This window comes from Condylura cristata, unplaced genomic scaffold, assembly GCF_000260355.1.
Source record: "Condylura cristata isolate star-nosed mole 26May11 unplaced genomic scaffold, ConCri1.0 scaffold00002, whole genome shotgun sequence".
Taxonomy (NCBI): domain Eukaryota; kingdom Metazoa; phylum Chordata; class Mammalia; order Eulipotyphla; family Talpidae; genus Condylura; species Condylura cristata.
In genome coordinates this window covers 43,944,811-43,965,760 of record NW_004567103.1, presented here as the reverse complement: position 1 = coordinate 43,965,760, position 20,950 = coordinate 43,944,811, and the positions used below count along the sequence as shown (strand labels likewise).

At 34.7% G+C, this 20,950-nt stretch overlaps 1 protein-coding gene across 1 annotated transcript in view; it reads right to left on the bottom strand.

Annotated features, from left to right (window-relative positions):
* Window positions 1-10,321: 10,321 nt before the first annotated feature.
* SP3 (Sp3 transcription factor) overlaps window positions 10,322-20,950 on the bottom strand; it is a 48,356-nt gene continuing 37,727 nt past the window's right edge. Inside the window, exons 5-7 of the mRNA XM_004674525.2 lie at window positions 18,581-18,773; window positions 14,017-14,213; window positions 10,322-12,066 (exon numbers count right to left, since the gene is read on the bottom strand). Coding sequence (XP_004674582.2) covers window positions 11,750-12,066; window positions 14,017-14,213; window positions 18,581-18,773 — 707 coding nt within the window. The 3' untranslated portion in view covers window positions 10,322-11,749. The remainder of the gene's footprint in view (window positions 12,067-14,016; window positions 14,214-18,580; window positions 18,774-20,950) is intronic.

Below are 20,950 nucleotides of genomic sequence, written 5' to 3'. Positions count from 1 at the left end.
ATTCAGGCACCAAGCAATGTGGTCTGTTACCCAAACCACAGAGCAAATGTAATTAAAAGGGGGAATGGAAAATATTGTGGGTTTGACTAAAAATATTGGGTAGAGACTTTTCCTGGCTATATTCATCTCTTGTTACAAATGGCGGCATAAGGAAGCAGTGATGCAAAGTCCACGAAACTGTGGTAGACCTGTCTAGGATGTTCCCGTGAGGGTATGCAGATAGTGAAAAAGATGAAACTAAGTCTAGATGGTAAGACTGGTCAATTTAGGTACTTCATCACCTTTGATTAAAAAATACAAACCGGGCCCTCCCTGGTGTCGTGTGTTAAAGCACAGCACTAGGAGGCTGGGGCCACTTCCACATGAGTTCACTCCCCACCTGCCCCGTAGGTGACCACATGGTGAGGCAGACCTCTCCTGGCCCGCCCGCTGCTCCCCTCAGCAGTGTGCTTCCACGGCCTGCCTCTTCTGCTCCCCATTCTGTCTTTGGTAAATTCTCTCGCCGCCCCTGCACCTCTCTGGCTTGTATCCCAATTCTGTATGCACAAATAAATAAATCTTAAAAAATAAAATACAAACCTTGTACTAGTCCGTTTTTAGTCTATAAGCTGAATTAATATGCAAGACAAAGAAGCAAAGTGAAGGAAAATTAAGAAACTTGAAGTTAACCCAAAAAAGTCATGTTCAAAGCATGCTTACCCTTCCTCTTGTCTGATACCATAGGTTTCGCTATAAAACCATTGGGGAAATAAAAGCATAGAGTGCTGGGGGCGGGGGAATGACCAGGCTCTCTATTATACTTAATTCTACTTGGAATTTCTCTCTTCATCATTTCAAATTTGACCTGAGACTTTCTAGTTAACACCAGGTCTTAAAAATTATTAGGTTATCACAGCTTGGTTATATTTACTATCTAACACCAGCAGTGCCACACTAAAAGACATGAGAGATTATTTGTCTTGTTGAGTTCAGGCACCTTAAGGGAGGTAGCTGAGGCGAGTAGAAGGGGTGAGAGCATGAGGTAGGAACATGGAGTAAGTTTCAGCTGAGGGTCTCTACAGACCAAAGATGATGACAAACTGAACAGCTCTTTGCTGTGAGTTCAAGCTATTGCCGTCAATTCCTCTCTCTCTCTGGAAAGGAATGGAGAATAGACCCACCTTTATTCTACTCAGCAAGCCCCCTCTTCTAAGACACGGTTGGCCTTCTCAGTGGACACTGTGCTAGAGCTGTGCCAAGTAGCTTCTCATGAGGAATCGAATGTGGCATCCACTTAACCATCAGGCACAGCAGGTGCAGTACCTAGGCACACAATACATGTAGGGGTCCAAGTACATGTTTTTAATTTCTTTTAAAATCAAAATAATAATTTCAGCAATTCCACTTCCTGGGCAAATACCCAAGAGAATTGAAACAGGCATTCAAATAAACAGTTGTACATGAATGTTAACAGCAGCATACTAACAAAAATCAGAAATGCTCATCGGTAGGTGAATGGATAAACAAAATGTGGTATATCTATACAGTGGAGTATCATTCAGTCATGAAAAGGAGTAATGTACTGAAACATGCCACAGTATGGATGAACTTCCAAGGTATTACACTAAGTAAAGAAGCCAGGCGTAGCATTAGATACTGATGCTATTGATTAAGAAAAACACTGAGGTCCAGGTTTAGGGGCATTCTGAAACTAAGTTTTATACACATGAAGTCTGAAGGGAGGTCTGCAGTTCCCAATAGAGAAGCCAAATAGTTGTTCAGTATCTTGGCTTCGACTCAAGTAAGGAGTGGAGTAGAGATAGAAAACTCAGTTGCTGTCTAGTGGAAGAGTGCAAAGGGAAAAGAAAAATCAGCTCAGGAACATGGAAAAAGTCCAACATTTCAATGTCAGCTAGAAGAATGTCAGGAAAGGAGAAGCATAACGAGGTAGAAGGAAACTCAACGAGGCTGTGGTTGTCAAGGAAACAGTCTTCTTCAAGAGAAGATCCAACTGACCTAAACACACTTGAGGTCAGGCAGGATGTGAATGTTTAAATGTTATGCAATGTAGTGACATGGAGGTTATTGAGGACCTTTTTATTAACATTTTCAGTGAGGCAAGAGGGCAGAAACCAAAGCAGAGTAAATTGAGAAGAGAGTGAGAGAAGAGGCGGTGAAAAGCCTTTGGACAACTCTTTCAAGAAGCTGACTGTAAAGGTGGAGATGACAATGAAACAAGCCAAACTCTGGCATCACCCTCCCTAGCAGCCAGCCCATCTGCCAAGAGGGAAATGAAGGCAAAAGAAACTTACAAAAACAAAGAAATTAGCAACCTGGTGTTGCTAATTCTTAAGAGATCAGTGGCAAGCAGGACCCAGGCCTTTCTCTAGTTTGGCAGCTTGCCTACCTGGTGACCTGATAGAAGCCACACCATGCTCCTGCTAATGTTATGCCTGTTTGCAAAAGCAAAGAGGAATTCATTTGCAGAGTGTTCCCAAGGAATATGTGAATTGTGGGAGAAAGGCTCAAAAACGCAAGAAGGTATGATCACACTGGGTCAGGGTCCAAAAAGCCATTTCATTATTGCTGAGGCTCTCCCAGCATAAAGACCCCTGAGCACTCCAGTGCCCCTCCAGAGGGCACTGCCTCTCGCTCCTTCCTTCTGTGCACTCCTCCTCCACACTACAGCTCTTCACTGCTGACTGCCAAGTTCTCCTCCATGTCCCGAATTTAAAGGCAAGACACAGCTCTCAAAAACTGTTCCTTTATACTTCATCAACTAAAAATAGGAGCCAGCCTAGCAGAGGGGACCCGAGATAATATAAGCCCCCTCACTTCGGACTGCATTTAAACCCACTGCCCTTTCTGTTACACCTGAAATGAATTTCCAGGGCAGAATCTCACTTCTTCCTTCTAGCCCATTTGGCTGTATATGTATCACTGCTTTGTAGTCTCTAGTTACCACTTCAGCACTGACTCACTGGCTCCAGTATTAACTATAGATTTGAGGAGAACCTGGCATACAGCAACTTTCTTATTTTGCTTTCTCCTACTCCAAATTTGGTCTATCAAATAAGTCTTGAATTTAACACAAGAGCTTGAGCATGAAAACCCCCATTTTTTTCTTTGACTGTCATAAAGGGTTTATTAGGTGCCCTCTTACATGTAACTGTGCCAAGCAGACAGAGAGCCTTTCAGGCTCTTGCTTGGCTTGGGGTACAGTGTTCCAGATGTCACATCTGTGGACACTTAGCAGGGTTATGATATAGCTCTACAAGTATCATGTTTAAGAAAGCAAGAAGAAAAAAAAATAAAATAAAAACTAATCTTCCCCTAACTTTGAAATAAAAATTGAAAGAGTACAAGAAACCAGAGAAGCCAGATAGAATTTTTGAGAAGTCGAAAAGGAAATTGTAGTCAGAATGCCATCAGTCTCTCTGATTTACATTCATCAGTTTTACAACTATGAATTGAATTTTCTTCCAAGCGCCAAAGCATACAATATGCAGTCAAATGTTTGCTGAAGAAAGAGATAAATGTCATCAATCCTATAAATTTTATGAAGACATGTGGTACTTGGGTTAATCATAAAGGATATGAAGTCAGATCTGGATTTTGGCACATTTTGGCACTTGCTAACTATGAGACTTTGAGCAGTACTTTACCTAAGCAACAGATAACAGCATTAACATAGACCTATACTGTTTAGTTTACACATGTAATTTTTAAAAATCTATTGCCTATTTACAACTTAAAAAATATACATAGGAATGAATACATGTAAGACCTTTCACAGAGAAAATAATTTATAAAAAGGACACTAAGTAGATTTGAGTACATGGACACAGCATGTCTATGCACAGGAAGATATTCCTCCTCCAAGTTAAACTATAAATTTGATAGAATTCCAACAAAAATCCTAACATAGCTTTTCAATGCATTGACCATTAATTAATCCTAAAACTCAGCTTAAAAAGGCCAATATTCAAAAAGTCAAAACTATTTTGAAGGACGGGGTGGGGGGTGCTGAGAAGACCTGCCCTATCTACCAGATACCAAGGACATGAATCTCAGCAAAGGGTAAATGGAAATTTGATAAATGACACAGGTAACACTACCACCAGTGGGGGAATCTGGGTGATTCAGTAATCTGTGCTTAGATGACTGACTGACCACATGATAAATACCACAGGCTTCCCACCATACATAAACCAAATCTGAAAGTGGACTAGTAAGTTAAACTGATAAAACCAAAATCTTTAAAATTTTAAAGGCATTTTTATGACACCAGAGAAATCCTTCAGAAAGACACAAAATACAACTCATAGCTTCATAAAGCCTTTTAAAACACACACACACACACACACACACACACAAAACCAAAGTTAAAAGATAAGCCCCAGACTGGGGAAAGTATTACTAGTCCTTATATTCTAAAATAACATGTACCTGCAATTTATGAAGAACATTTAAAAACCGGGCACTCCCTGGTGGCACAATGGATTAAAGTGTAGCACTGCGAACCTAGCTGCCGCCGCTTCAACCAAATTCAACCTAGTTCAATACCCAGCCCAGGATGTGACCCCCGTGGCGTGGCAGACCTCTTCTGTCTTGCTGGCTGCTCCCCTCAGCAGTGTACTTTAAGCTGCCTGTTCTGCTCCCCTCTGTCTTTGGTGAATCCTCTCACTACCCATGCACCTCTGGCCTGTACCCCAGTTCTGTATGCATAAATAAATCTTTTTTAAAAAAAGTTTACTTAGAAAATTAACTAAAAATTAATGCAAAACTAGATGGGCAAAGGATTCAAACCTTGAGAAGAAACATTGATTATAAAGGTAAGAAAAATATGTCCCACCTCATCAGAATACAAGGAAATGAGAATCAAAACCATGTTATCATTTAACACCCACCTCTGGGGAGATATGTGTGTGACAAAATCAGGAGCCTCTGCAATAAAGCATTTCCTGTTGTAAGTCAGTTTACACAACTACCTGCAATCTGATCAACACTACGTGAAGATGGAGTAGGAGAAGGGCTGGAAATGACAGAATGGAGACAAGAGGACCTACTGTTTTTCTGGTTCCTTGTTAACTTAGTTACACTTGTTTCTTCCAAATTCCAAAATAAAATTGTGTTCCTTTGGGAAAAAAATACCTTGTCAAGGCCAAGGATTGAGGAGGGTATAAGAAAATGTAAATCCCTATACACTGCTGATAGGAGTGTAATTTGATCTACCCAATGCAGAGATCAATTTGGCAAAATTTGGCAAACCTGGCTACCTTACTAGCCTCAGGGAAAGTCACACAGGTGCACAAGGGAAATGTAGTCATTGCAATACTGTTTATAACAGTCAAAACTGGACATAACTGAAATGTGCACCAACAAGAAAATGGATAAATTGTGCTAATCGTTCAGTGAACTACAGCATTTGAAGTGATTTAGATAAACATGTTAACCTGGGTACCATGTTAACAAAAACATGTGTTGGGGGGGGTCCCAGAGGTTATGTACAGTGTATATTTATATAGTTTCAAAAACATGAAATAATCTTATATTGGCACTCATATAGCAAGTATATAAAACTACTCATGGTATCTTCTGATGAGCATTAAATTCAGAGCAGCAATTATTTCTGAGAGTGAAGGAAGATAAAAAGATTGAGAGGGCTATACTATCTCAATTATGTTACTTTTTAAAAGAAACAAGTTTATGTACCATGAGAAAGTGGATAGTCATTTATTGTATTGTTTTTCTGTATTTTTTTCTGTATATTTGAAATGCTTCAAAATAAAAGTCTTATTTACTACAAAATTTTGTTAATATTTGCAAACAACTAGGCGCATCAAAATGAATGAAACATTAATACACAATAAGGATAGTTTTTCCAACTATAGGAAGAGTATCCATTTCTTCAAGGTTTATATTTACTTTTTACTATGAGGCAGGCACTGTGAAAAGTGGTTTACATACATGTGAAAAGTGGTTTCCTCTGTCACCTTAAGAATATACTACTGCTAACCCATTTTATAAGTTAGAAAACTGAGGTTCAAAGTGAAGGGTAGGTCTAAGAGTCACATACTAATAAGTAGCAGTCAGGACATAAACACACTAAGCCCAAGTGTGTCTAAGTCCAAAACATATGCAGTATGTTATTCTATGATGAAGTTTCATATTTATAAAATGATTCAAGATGTAAAAAACAGTGTTATCAAGAGTAAAAATGGGAAAGATGCAATTAACTAAGAATTTTTAAAGAGTCAAGGCATAAGGAAGACTAACAAGGTACATTCCTTTAACGTGAGACCCAAGCCTAACCTGAATGCAATACCTATAAAAATGCACAGACCACGGTGTAACATATAAAGCCAAAAGTTGCAGAAAGGCATTATTCCTTAAGACATAAAGTGAGTGCTCTGAAATGTCCTCCCGCTGTGAGACAGACTCTAAGCCATTCTAATCACATTTCGATGGTCCTTGAGGATTTATCTTTCATTTAGACTCTAAGTCCTCCCTCATCTAAACCTGATTCATGTGGCATTAACCATGACTTTCAATACAAAATCATTAACTTTCAAACCAATGTATTTTTCTAAGAAGAAACTTAACTGGTTTAATGGGCATTATTTGGTAGCAAGTAACAATCTCCCAAACTTAAAAAAGAGAAAACTATAAAGTAGGAAGTGGGTCAGCCTCAGTCTCACACTAAGATTTTACAGGGTATCTTAAAGATCCCAGGAGCAGGAAATGCAGATAAACACTAATCTGGAAACTATCAGTAATCAAGGCAGCTATCTTCTTTTTCTTCTGGGATTTTATGACCTCTCATCTTTGTTGTATTTCCTTTCTGCCTCACATGCACACTCCCAATGCACTGCCATGACACTAGCTTTCTGATTCCAAATTTTCAGGATAAATCAGATTTGACCAGAATACCCAGTCATCTATACTTGTCCTTGGGGAATAAATAGTCAAAAATGGGACAAATATCCTTACAGTTAAACGACTCCACACTTTCTGTATTTCCCTACATGTTTGGAACTTTAGATTTTGGGGGAATTAACAAATTCTTTGATGGCTTTTTCCAAGTTAATATTGAAATCACTAAATGCAAACTATCTTCCAATGGAAATAAACCTGGTCATCAGTTGGCTTCTGGAAATGTTACAACAGGATTTAAGTATACAGCAGGGTGTAATTTTTTCAACACTTTTCTGTGTTTTACTTTATTAATTCCATCCCTTCAGTTACTTCATTGTCTGATATAAATTCAGATTTCATATCTCCTTTTTCACACATCTGCATAAAAAAATACTTCTCATTCTGAATTGAGAAAAGCAAAGCATGAGCCAGTCAAGCAATAGAACCATAACCAAACATTGGTCTCTTCAATACAAAACAAATTTCCAATTAATAAAAAGGTGAGGGTGTGTAGAAGAGGGGATAGGGGGAATTACTAAATCTCTACTATAAACCAGGCACTATGCCAATTGCTTACATTTTACTCCTCACAATCCTTTAAGGTCTTACTAGCTATCCCCTTTAATAAGGATGATGAAAACTAGATTTGAACAAGTTAAGAAACCTATCAGACACCATCTACTATGTAGATTTAATATAAACCCAGAGGAAAAGGAGTTAAAAGCCAGAGAATGGGAAAGCAAATAGAAGCAAATAAGAGACCCCCTTTCAGCATTATCATTTTCAATAGTCTCCTATTTAATGAAGACACAAAATCTGTGATGACATTGCATTGTACATTTTTTTAAAAACATCAACTCAAATTTTAAAAGGAGAAGACCAGACTGTTTTAGACCAACTAAAAGTAAAATCTCTGGGTGTCTCAGCAGTCATTTAAATTCTAGTATAATGTTATTTCCTCAACATTCATCAATGTAAGAGCTACTTTTATAATCAGATACTAGATTCCTCAAACCTGATTCAGCTACACTTTAGCCTATTTTTCTCTTCAACACCACGCTTAATATTTCTGCTTGTTGTCTCAACAACCTCTTCTGTGCCCTCGGTAAAGCTCTCTTTCACCCATATACTCTCAAATACTTGCAAAGATCAGTAGGCAACTCTTACTGCCAAAAGTTTTTGTTGCTTTTCAGCTGACATCACCTTTCCACGGCATTTCACTTTAGGCACCATCCTGAATTTCCTATTATTCCCAAGACAGCTTCCCTGGTGATGTGTGTGTGGGTGTTCTCCAAGGTTGTCCCTTAGCTCAGAGATACCCCAGTGTCTGTACACTAGAGTTGAATTAACTTGTACTTATAACTGCAAAAAGATTAGGAACCACTGGTAAAGATGAAATTCTGAACTCCTTTATAACTTCTTCCAAAATTTTTTCACACCAACTCACAAATTCCCATCACTATCTTTGCTAAAGTCGTTTCCTCTGAAGTATCCCTCTGCATGCAAAATTCTGTTTCTGGAGTACTTTGTGTATCTACCACTTGTATATAGTTACCACGACATATGAATATATGCACATCTGTCTAGTCAAAGCAAAGGGTCAAAAATATACCTTTGCTGTTTCCAATACTAAAGGAGGTACTCTTACTGAAATGAGATCTTGTCTCAAAATACCAACTAATTTCTGTACTCATTATCAGATCACAAAAGATAAACTATTCATGGCAACAAGTCGTATTAGTGGCATATAATCGTTTCAGTAGTATATTAAAAACAATCTTTAGCAAATTAAATTGGAAACCAACTTGTATATAGTTAACAGCCAACATGTCAACATATTTTAAAATAAAATGCCATGTTTCAAAACCATAAATGTAATAACCCCATTTTTCAAATGTTAAATAAAATTTAAAACCCAAAAACATAGGGATACTATTATTAGGATCTGAACTACAACTGAGATATTATGCAGATGTTAATTGATTCAACCTGTTTATCAGAGCCCTCTGACAAATTGTATATATAACACACTCTTTTTCTCAGAGATGTACCTTTAATAGGCTGAGGATGGAGGCAGGTCTGTGGACCTTTCTAAAATGTATTAAATTGCATTTAGAAATCAACACCGAAGTTTACTAGATGAGTGATATCCTACAGGAACTGTTTGTATGTAAATACACTGAGTATGTGTGAACAATAGCTTTTACAAAAGTACAGCAACTGACAATAAAGTCAATTGAAGAGTATATGCTAAGAACAGGAATACACGTTAATGGATATTATAATTATAAATGAAAAAGATTTCAGGATAATTCTTTAAATATTTCCTATAGTCAACATTTTTTTAAATATAAAAATAGAAATAAACTCACCAAGGCTGAGAGTGAATATAACTCGTTAAAAAGATCCAACATTCACTAGTATGTTCTTAGTGGATACTAAAAGAGATCTAAAATCTTAAATAATATTCAGGACTACTTAATTTCTTCATTGCATTCATGCTCTAAGAATTGATAAAATACACTTGGAAACTCAAAGATCAAAAACTAAGTTTACTGTTTAATTTCAGCATTACTTTAAAATATATCTGTTGTCACGCTCTAAGGATTTTTTTAACCCTCTTAACTTAATGGATATTTTGCTAAACTCGGCAACATCCTCATACTATTGCTTTATACATCCCTAAAAGTAAACTCTAAAATTTATCCAAGAAATTTTTGAGACTCAAATTCTAATCCCTGTAACTTCAAAATAATTACACTTTCATTAATTTTTTAACATTCTAAGTAAAGCTTCCTACTTCACAATACTAAGTCTCACATTTACAAAAACTGCCCATGCACATGTGTGTATCTACAGTTATCCTATGCATTCAAAGGTATTATTGACAGTGTCAGACTGGGTCTGGAAAAAACAATGGCTATCTTTACTCCCACTGTAAACATGTGAAAACTGGACTTTTAAAATCTAAAAGTCATATTCATATTAACTTTTCTTTTTTCCTACCCTTTATCATAATTAGAAATTCAAAACATAGCCTTTTAAAGTAACTCCTGCCATGTTTATGAAACTAGTTTTATGTTACTGCCTTTGAGAATCTTCATATAAAATTAAGTTTTTAATAAATCAAAATCCTACACTGCTTTAACAAGGGAAATAAAATACAAGGTTTGCAAAATGATACTGATTTTAATGTGGACTAAGAAAAGATTTTTTAAAAGGTATTTAATAAGCTCATTCTTAGATTAAAGGTTAGTAAGATCTAGTTGCTTCCTTTTCCCTTTTTAAGTAAAACATACTGTTCATAATCATCTCAGTGTTTGAAACCAAGAATATGCAAAGAAAAGGCTAAGCTGAGGAAAAAAGATTCTTTTTACCCCACAGCACTGCAATATTTTAAATGCATAGGAATACAACAAACTCAAAAGAAAAAAAAATAGTGTTTTATTAACTACCACACTGTTATAATACACTTTAAACGTACAATAAGGTAGCCTTTAAATTTGAGGTGGTCTTAAGAATAACAAATGAACAGAATTCCAAATTTTTGAAATAGGTGAACTGCTGCAGTTATAGGTATACATTTAGGAAAATTGTATAGCTCTTACAAGACCAGCGATGAAACTTTATTTTGTACATTTTTCAATAATTGAAAATATAAACAATAATTAAAAAATAAAAAGAAAATACAGCATAATAAAAAACATACGTTCCTCAATTAAATGTACTGGATACATATAAATTTTAAGGGAAGAAGCAAAGAAGGAAAATGGTTGATATTTAAGTGCAGACTGACTACCTAGACAAAAAAAAAAAAAAAAAAGACTAAAAAAAAGATACCATAAAACCTCTAGTTTTCTATGACTAATATCCATATGGTTGGAGTATCGTCACTATGGAAGTGATTTTGTTATGTTTGCATATGTTATACTTTACTGGTAATTTACATGATGGCTTTTAAGGCCCTGGCAGACATGGTTTTTTTTTTAAACAAAATTGAATTAAAAAAAAAAATCACTGCTAAGACGCAATACACCTTATATTTTTGGTCCTCCAATAGTCAAGAAAAGGGATAATCCACTATAACATTTTCTTACCACCCAATGCCTCAACCTATACATTTTAAACTTTTTTAAACATTGGTTATATTGCCCAACTTCGTTATTGAAAGAATATTAACAAGACATTATTTTGGCAAATTAAATCTTAAACATGGCTTTTCAACAGGATTTAAAAGGTGACTATCCCTAGAGTTCCATGTTAAAATGTAGTTTTCAAAATCTTACAAGAGTAATGCTTAAAATATTGTACAGTTAACCTAATTAAAATAATTAGCTTCAAAATGACAAATTGATAAGCTAAGTAAAGCCTACACTATGTAACATTTGCTTGGAAACTTGATTTGTCAGTTATGCATAATAAAAATTCCAGTCATCAAGAAAATTACAAAAATTTTTTTTATCATAACATGATTTCTTTCACCCACCAACTTTTTATCTTACAATAGATAAATACCAACATGTTCTCATTTTTTACACTAAACCACACAGGATTGATGCATTTGGTTAGACTACCATTCGCATTGTTAAATTCAATTTTCTCTTTATATAACTTGGTAAAATTTCATTTCCTCTAGATTCCAAAAGTACCTACAAAACCCATGCAATTTTACCATTTTTAATATACTATGGAATATCATACAAAGTAAGGCATTTCAGTGTCATGTATAACCAAGTTACTGTCAATCCAAAAATTTTTGCACATCAATAAAAAGATATCTAAGAACTTAGGAACAATATTCTTCTCACTACTGTATAAAAATAACCACAATGAATAAGTATTTGTGTAATATTTACTCCATTGTCTCATTTCCAGAAACTGTGACAAGCTGTAAAGGTATTTCAGTGTTGGTAAGGATATCTTGATTGCTGGTGGTGGAAGTATTAACAGTTCCTATCCCTGAAACAGAACCTTGTTGAATATTTGCAAGGATAAGTGTTGTTCCTCCTGCAGTAATCAAAGTATCATCTCGTGCAGCTTCCACAGATGCCAGCACTGTACTGCTAGAGTGAATACCTTTTTTATTCTGATGTGTTTTAATATGTTTGGCAAGGTGGTCACTTCTCATAAAACGTTTTGAACATTCTGGACAAACAAATTTCTTCTCTCCTGTCAAAAGAAAAAACAAGTTACTTAGTTTTTAAAAATGAGCATTAACAGACTGATCATTCCTGAGAAAGGAAGCCAACAATGACAGGGAAAGGGAACAGTCAATTAAAATTTTAAAAGTGAACTCATTTTATGATTTCATCTTGTCCCCTGCAAGATTTGTCACAGACTATTTTTCTTCAAAATAAATGTTTTTTGATGAAAAGCACCCTTAAACTTTCTATAAACTGATAATTAGATAAGACATAAATACCTCAGCTATGCTCATTTTTATTTTGAAATGTTACAAATATTGGCTAATAAAATGGCCTGCAACATACTTCTTTTCTTCAATGCTTAAATCTGAATTAATGTAACTACATAAGAGGGTATTTTTAGATTAAAGACATTAAGGCTCAAAAAGATTTGAGTAACTACAAGAATGGGGATTATGTGGTATGATATCAGCTTGAATAATCAACAGTAAGCTCAATATATCATATGCTAAGGCTAAATTTATTTCCTAGGATGAATAATATACCTTTTTAAAATACAAAAGACAGAGTTGTAGACCTACTATGTCAGAGAAGTACTATCAATAAAAGAAAAGGTAAATGGAACTTAAAGAGAAAAATCAATAAACAAACCTATCATTTTCTTCAAAATGTCTTATCTATCTTTTGTTCCAGAACCTCCACTCTGGGTAGGTTCTCATGAGACACTTCATGCCTTTCACTCACCAGTCTAATATATAAATGCCAGGCAAACCCTCCTAAAATACCAAATTTCGTTACAGTATAAAATTTCACCATTGTACTTAGTAGCATGGTGAGGCAAGAGTAACATGCAAACAACTATCACAGAATTTATCTCCACAACCTAACTTACAAGGACCTCAATCCTGCATAGCAGAAATGTGTCACATAAAATCATTCCCTCTTGTCAAATGATCTCTTACATGTTCTATTCACATACTATTCTATTCTTCTGGGATAGAAGAGAATCCACAGATTGTCTGAGAATATCAGTCCTAACACACTCCATTGCATGACACAATGAGGAGATTGGGCAATACTACACAAACACTATATCCGCCCAGAGATACCCAGTATTCCTAACATTAACAAGTGCTGCCTTGAAGGTATTTGTAGTTTCAACTGTTTCCTACACATATTTCCTACTTTTACATTACTCTCCCTTTTTACATTATTTTTTATATCCTGCCCTTCAAATTCACGGGAGTAAAGTTCTATCGTAGGGTTAACAATGTTTTACTACCCCAAGCAGTAATGATAAAACAAGATGATCTAATTTATTTGCTACTAGACACTTCACAAGTTATTTTAAATATATAAAACCAATGTAGAAAGCATGAAAACAGTCAGTTTATCACTTAGTCTAACAGAGAACATGGATTTGAATCCAGATATAAGAAACTTCAAAATACATACTGTCTTCCATTTTACCATGATTCTTCCTTTTAAACTTCAAAGGGACTGCAAACACATTGTTTCTTTTTTCAATTTTTCAGTGTGTGTAGACTGATGGGACTGCAAACACACTGTTTCTTTTTTCAATTTTTCAGTGTATGTAGACTGATGAACACCTTGATCATTCACAGAGTAGCAGCAGAAAACTATCTCTAAGTAAAATTAAGTTAGGCGTAGGTTTGGGTCATTCCCAAGTTCATTTCACATAACTACATAACCCTCTGTAAAATCAATAAATGAAAAATTTTTTACATCAGCAATGCCTTGGTACTCCATGAAATGTCTTTCACTTATCTCACTGATACTAAAAGATGATTTTAAACTGTCTTAAAATTGCTGTTACTAAAGAAAAAAATTTGATGTAACTGAACATACTTTAAGATTCAGTTCAGTTAAGGTATACAAAAAAAATAAAAACCTTCAAGGTAGTATGCAGTCCTACATATTTTTTTTCCTTTGGTTAAAAGTAAATATTAATAACCTGTATGTGTCCTTCTGTGCCTCTGTAATTCATCACTTCGAGTAAATCTTTTACCACAGAACATCCAGTTACAAATAAACGGGCGCTCCCCAGAATGCCAACGCAGATGAGCTCTCAGATGTGAGGTCTTCCCATAGACTTTACCACATCCTGGTATATGACAAATATGTTGCTTCTTTTTCCCAAGATTGGTACCTCTAAAAAACACAGAGAATAATATACTTACATAAAAATACTCAAATGAACATTACCATTTTCATCATATATACCTGTGTTGAATCTCTAGTAGAAGATATTCTCACTGTGAGGATAATTAGAAGCCATGCCCGTTTAAATGAAAATGTATACATCTCAAACATGTTTTATATTAATTTTTCTGCAGAATAAACGTGACTGCTGTTCAAATGTAAATATGCTCAAGAATCCTATTTTTTAAAATAACAATTTCACACATAAGGAATATATTAAAAATTTTAATCTGACAGAACCATTCATAAATTCTGAACACTGGTCCAACCTAATTAAGTTAGCTGTATGGGAAACTAACTGGTCTTCTTCAAAATCATGTCAGCAAGTTTAAAAAATAATAAACCAAGAGTGAATGCATAGTTGCTATCAGGTACAATTTAAAAAGTAGATAGGCACCTTAGCAGACTTCAATTCAACATGATTTAAAGCATGTTTAGTCATGTATTTGTATAGCCATATTCTGAATATACAGTGACTTGCAGAAAATCAAGGAAAAAATCTAAACAGAGCTATTGTCTTAGCTCCCTTAGCACTATATGTAACATAAGTCAAAAACATCTTTATCGTTAAATTTTCCTGGTATTAACCATGCAAGATGCCCAAAATCATACACATCAGGGATGTAATAAAATAGTTTTCTCCACATCATAAAACTTAACATTTGTTACCTATTAGTATTTGATATCAAGAATGGGTTTGGAAGGTATGCTTTGATGGGTGAAGAGGTATCTTAGTCTAAGCAAGAAGAAAAACTTCTCTGATTCCAGAATGGATATAGTTTTAAACATTACAGAAAATGTTATTTCCAAGCTTTAAAAAAATTAGGCTAGTTACAGAATAAAAACAACTGAGTTTATAAAAAATAGGTCATTTTACAACCATTGATCATCAAGACCATAATACAAAGGTTGCAATGTTTCTCTGAGATTTACATTTACGATTCCAACTTCCCTTCCTCCCCCCAATCTCAGTCTAGATATAGCCTATAAACCTTGCCAGCCTATAAACTTTCCATAAACCTACAAATCCTCTTGTATACTACATACCTATTGTTTTTCAATTTTAATGGAAAAATGCATATTTCCCCACATTTATATTTTAATGTACTCACACTCAGTAGCATGTGAAATTGCCATAGGACAAACAGTGCTAAACGGTGCAGTGCTGGCTGTTAGATGCCATGGGTGTTCTGAACAAGGAGACATCAATGGGGCTCCAGTAGTTAGAGAAGGCTTCATGGAGGAGGTGGGTAGGATTTAGATAGAAAGGAGGGAAGGCATTCCAGGCAGAGGAATAGCATAAGTAAAGACAAGGAGGAATCATGCTGTTGTCTCAAGGGCAAGGATGTTATAACCTAACACAATCCTAGATTCTGCTCCAGTCCACCCCCAATTTCTACAAAAAGCTGAGCTAAGTGAAACCGGTTTTTCTGGTTCACCTACAATGTCAAAGCCTCAACTAAAGCCAGTATTATTTCCATTTAATTTAGCTTTTTATAGTTTTAAATAACCCAAAGAAAAAAATGTCTGTGGCCACTGTTATACATACCAATTTTAGATACTGTATTTACGGCAGCAATTTCACAGAGAACCCAATTCAATTCATCTATGACTTCTTCCCTCTTTTCTAAGCCTATATATAGTCAGGTGAATTAATGCACTTTTATACACTCAAAAATGTTATTTTACCAACCTAGCAAAATTTAGCTTGAGAGCACTAACAAAGCACAAAATAATCACAAATTGTAGCAACAAGTCTGGGTTCTCAAAGAACCTAGAAGACAAGAGTTTTTTAATTATCGTCATTCTGAAAATGGGACAGAGGCACAGAAATGAGCAGAAGGGTGCACACAGTACATTCATTTTAAAGGCCAAGTCCACTAACAAGGTCCAATTTCCTTTTAAAAAGGAGTTTTTAGTCAATTCGTTCTAGATGTACTATATGGAATTATGGCATGTGATGGGAAGGAAAAGAATTGACATGAGTTTTTCAACAAACTTCAGGTAATAAGAGTTAGCCAAGTTACTCTTGAGATACATAACCAAACTACTAATAATAATCTATAACCTAGAAAAAATAACTTTTAATGTTTCTATTCCTGAGTGCCTAAATTTGTTCCTATGATTTAATGTCAAGATAAGAGTTACCCAGAATAAAGCTAAATTCTAGGTAGCAGGATTAAGAAAACGAAGTGAATCAAATCTCTTTTTTCTTCCCACCTGGTGTGAGAAAAATGTAATACACACTGAATGCTGACAGAGAAGAAAACAGATTTTACAAAGTAACTTAATTTGTAAATTAAGGTCTGAAACATAATTCATACAAAACCTACATATAATTGTCTTTAGAATTTATTTCATTAAAATTATTTGTGTATTCAACTAGAAAGGTTCTGAATGCTGATTCTGCTTAATATTGGCTAAATGCCCCATTTTTTTAAGCTTTAAAAAAATCTTTAATTTCACAGCTTGCTCAAAAAAGGTAAACAAAATTTAAGTTTCAAAAGATGCCACTTTGCCCATATTTCTTTTTAAAAATATACAGCTGAGTGGAAAAATGGCCAATATTCTAAAATATATAAAGTACTACCTATTCTCATCTTTGCATTACACTTTGCTACAACTAGTTGTTCGAATAAATTCTAAGAAACGATTCTTCTTCCCTTAGGAATTCAATTTGACTGCTTAAGAGTAAGTGATTCAATCAACTATATTTTGTTTAAAACAAAAAGTTGACAAACTTAAGTGATGGACTCTCTCTTTACCTGTGTAACAACTGCAATTGCAAACTACTGACATACAAAGTTGAAAATGCAGTATAAAAGTGGAAAACTAAAAGATTCACAAAAGATAATTCATAAAAGAAACTTGAAAATAGCAAAACGACATATGGCAAAAATGCTCAATCTCACAATGTAACAAAAAATATAGGAAGTAGAACAATACTGAAGCATTACTTTTAACTGTCGTAAGTTTTTAAAATGATAAAATTCATTGCTGACAAGGATAAGGGGCAGTCGATTCTCATACCACTGATGAGTGTTATAAATAAATGATATACAACATTTCAACTGCTGAAAACTTACATTGATGAGATAATCAAACATGCAAAGATGTATAAGGATTACAATGACAACTCCCAACAAATGATGTTATGTTCTTCTATTAACCATAAAAAATAATACTATACAGTCACAAAAAAACTGATGCAGACTCTGTATACACTTGGAAATATGGTCACAAAAAAATTTAAAACAAGAGCATAAATGTAAAAGAATGCAATTCTACTTTAAAATAAACAAATTCTGGAAAGACATACAGAAAAACATTACAAACAGTTACCTTGAAGTGGGGTAAGATTTTGATATTTGTTTAAATACTCCTCTCTACTTCTCAATTTTCATGAACATGTATTAGTCTTAATATATATGATTTTAAATGATATTAATTTTAAAGAAGTAAAACAGAAGCCAGGTCTTGACCTTCAATTACATAAGACTTTCATAAACAATTTACCTTGAAAGCACTCTTAAAATGAGTGCAAATTTCATAAAAGTTATTACCTAATCAGAACCCCACATTTAACTTAAATTGACCAAAAAGAAAATATTTCAAAAAACCGAATAATACAAATATCTAAGAATCAAATACAAAAGCAAATCTACTTAAAAGACAGTGAAGTAAAGAGTTAAAACAAGGTTCAGATCCCATTTGTGTGCGCCTATTACAGTCATTCAACCTCTCCATGCCAAACTTATTAAGACTTTCTAAAATATAATCAGCTTCAAATATTAGTCATTATAATTACTGTAAATGGGCCGGTCATTGTGTAAATAAAAGGTACATAAAAATTTTTATTAAGGCTATTTAAAATATCTATTTATTACATTAATAGATATTTTGTCTACTTAAAGTGCATTTTTTTGAGAGGTGTGTTAAATGTTTTTCACTATGACTGGGAATTCAGTTAGTATTCCTTTAGAGTTCTGTCAGTTTTTGCTTTTTAAGTTTCAAAGTTGTGGGTAAAAGTTCCCTGACTATTATAATTTTCTTGGTGAAGATTATTAGCACCTGTTATGTGGATTCTTTTTTAGGTAAACTAATTTTTGTTTAAAATAAGGCATTAGGTATGAAAACTGTTTCCATAATTTTGTTCTCTTTTACTGCCACATTCATACAAACATACACACAAAATGGTCATGTAATGGATAATTTCCCATAATAAAGTGACAATGACATGCAATGTTTAAAAAAAAAAAAAACTAGATTATATTAGCACTCTTTGAAACAAACAAAAATGTTTCATGTATGCATACCTCCCACCACCTTCTTTACAGTTGGGACAGGTGCAAGCTACCCTCCGAAGTCTTTTTCCTTCTTGATGTTGTTGGTCCCCTTCTTCATCTACCACCTGTACTCTTAAATGTGTTAGATCATTGGTATTCAATGTAGAATCACCACTGAGCTGCCACTCTTCCGGATCAGGTTCTTCTTCCTTGATCCTAATATCTAAAGGAAAAAAAAAATGCAGATGAGAAGCAGCCCACTGGCCCCCAAAAACAGCAAGAGATCTAAACCCTCTCTAAGGCAAAGTGAAAATTATCTAAAAGTTAAAAGTCATCTGTTTTTAATAATCATTGCTCTTTGCTGTGGCTTACTTTTTCAAAACAATCTATCTTAATTCTAAATATTAAGAGTTTAAGCCAAAATAGAAATAAAGGCAGAATGAGAGCTTGTTTATTATTAAAAGAAAAATGAATTATTTTGTTTTTAAGTGGTCTGAGTCACAAACTGAAAGTAATCTGAGACTTCAATTATAGCTATTTAATTCCTATGGTCAATTCAGATTCAAATTCTAATAGTTTTAAACCTCTTTTTCAAAAATTGCATCCACTTTGCCCATCCAGAGTAGGTACATTGTGAATGCAAAAGAAGGTGCCATTCCCTTGAAACTGTTACTCAAACTTAAGCTTTAAATTCAAGTATTATCAAACATCTACCATTAATAAATGCCCACAAATATCTACATCACTGAGAAATGTGGCTGAAGAAGGAAAGATTAACATGTTTCTATTTTCAAGGAGTTTTACCATAAACCAGGCTGGGAAACAAAGTGAGCATGCATGCAATGGTGGAAAAGAGTGGATAGTAACAGTCATACCATTTTTCTCAGCAGTCAGACTAACTTTATTTCTATACTGATAGCGATACAGCATCATTTCCTATGTTGATTCTTTTTATTTTTTTTAAGAAATAGCACATGACTTAGAACAAATACTGAATATAGCCATCTTTTAACAAATCACAGATCCCCATACATCAAAAAATAGTTTTAAAAAGCAAATGTGTTTTTATTAATGAAATAACTGTGTAACCAATATTCATGAAAACTTCCTGTTTCTTAAAAAGATTTATTTCTGCATACAGAATTGGGGTACAGGCCAGAAATGCAGGGGGCAAGAGATTCACCAAAGAAGAGTGAGAAGCATAACAGGCAGAGCTACTAAAATACACTGCTGAGGGGAGCAGCAGGCGAGACAGGAGAGGTCTGCTGCACCATGTGGGTTATGTCCCTGGTTGGGGATCGAACTCCTGCTGCAATGGCTGTAGATAATTTCATAGTGCTGGGCTTCAACACACTGTGCCACCAGGGAAGGCCTGAAAATTGCCTATTTTAAACTAATTTTAAAATAGTTAATCTGAATAATCACAATCAAGAATAGAAAGAGTAGGGATAGAGAATGAGAAGAGGGAACTCTGGCTTGGGTTAGGTCCTCTGGTAGATGGTAGTACTCTTGATGCAGATAGGAAACACTAAGCAGGTATAGGTGGCAGCAAAGACAGGTAATGAGTTCAAGGCTGAAGGTCATGGAGACCTTCAGGGAGCTGGTCTAGAGCTAGGTCTGTGCTGAGTATATGAAAGATACCAATAATTATTAATAGAGTAGTAAGTGTCCAACCTAATAATCACTCAAGGACTATGAGTAGGATGAGAACAGAAAGCAGTCACAATGAGGAATATAAACATCGAGGAACAGGCAGAGGAAGAGGAACTTGCAAAGAAAAGGAGCAGCCAGGAAAATGTGCCTCATTAGAGGAGGAAAACATGTTTTTCAAGCAAGATAGGAAAAGGTAACATCAAATACTGAAGATAATCAAGACAGATGATGAGAAAGTGGACAAGAAGTGAGGAAAAACTGTTCAGTAACAAGTAGAGGTAACTTCAGGAAGTCTGGTTTGGGTGAAACAAATATGGGAGGTGGTAAAATATAGCAAAGAAGAAAATAGAAAAGAATGAGTTTTCTGCTGTTCTTAAAGACAGGAAAGACTAGCACATATTTAAATGCTTATGCAAAAGATCTATTATCAAGGGAGGCTGAAAACACAGGAGTAACATCCCTAAGAAGTCCAGAAGGGGTGACAATCCAAGGCACTTCGCTCATAAGTATAGCTACTGGAGCACAGTCACCTCTTCCTCCATTACATGACAAGATACAGAAACATCCATTCCTCCAATAAACAACTCCCATGTGCCATATACTGTGCTAGCTACCATATGTAAAAAAAAATTTTGATGACTAGAAATTAAGAGGGTACCAGTACATAGATAAAATAAGAATTATATATATAAATTTCTTCCAGATATGTAAATGAGTATCTTTCTTTATAGTCAAGTGCAATCACTG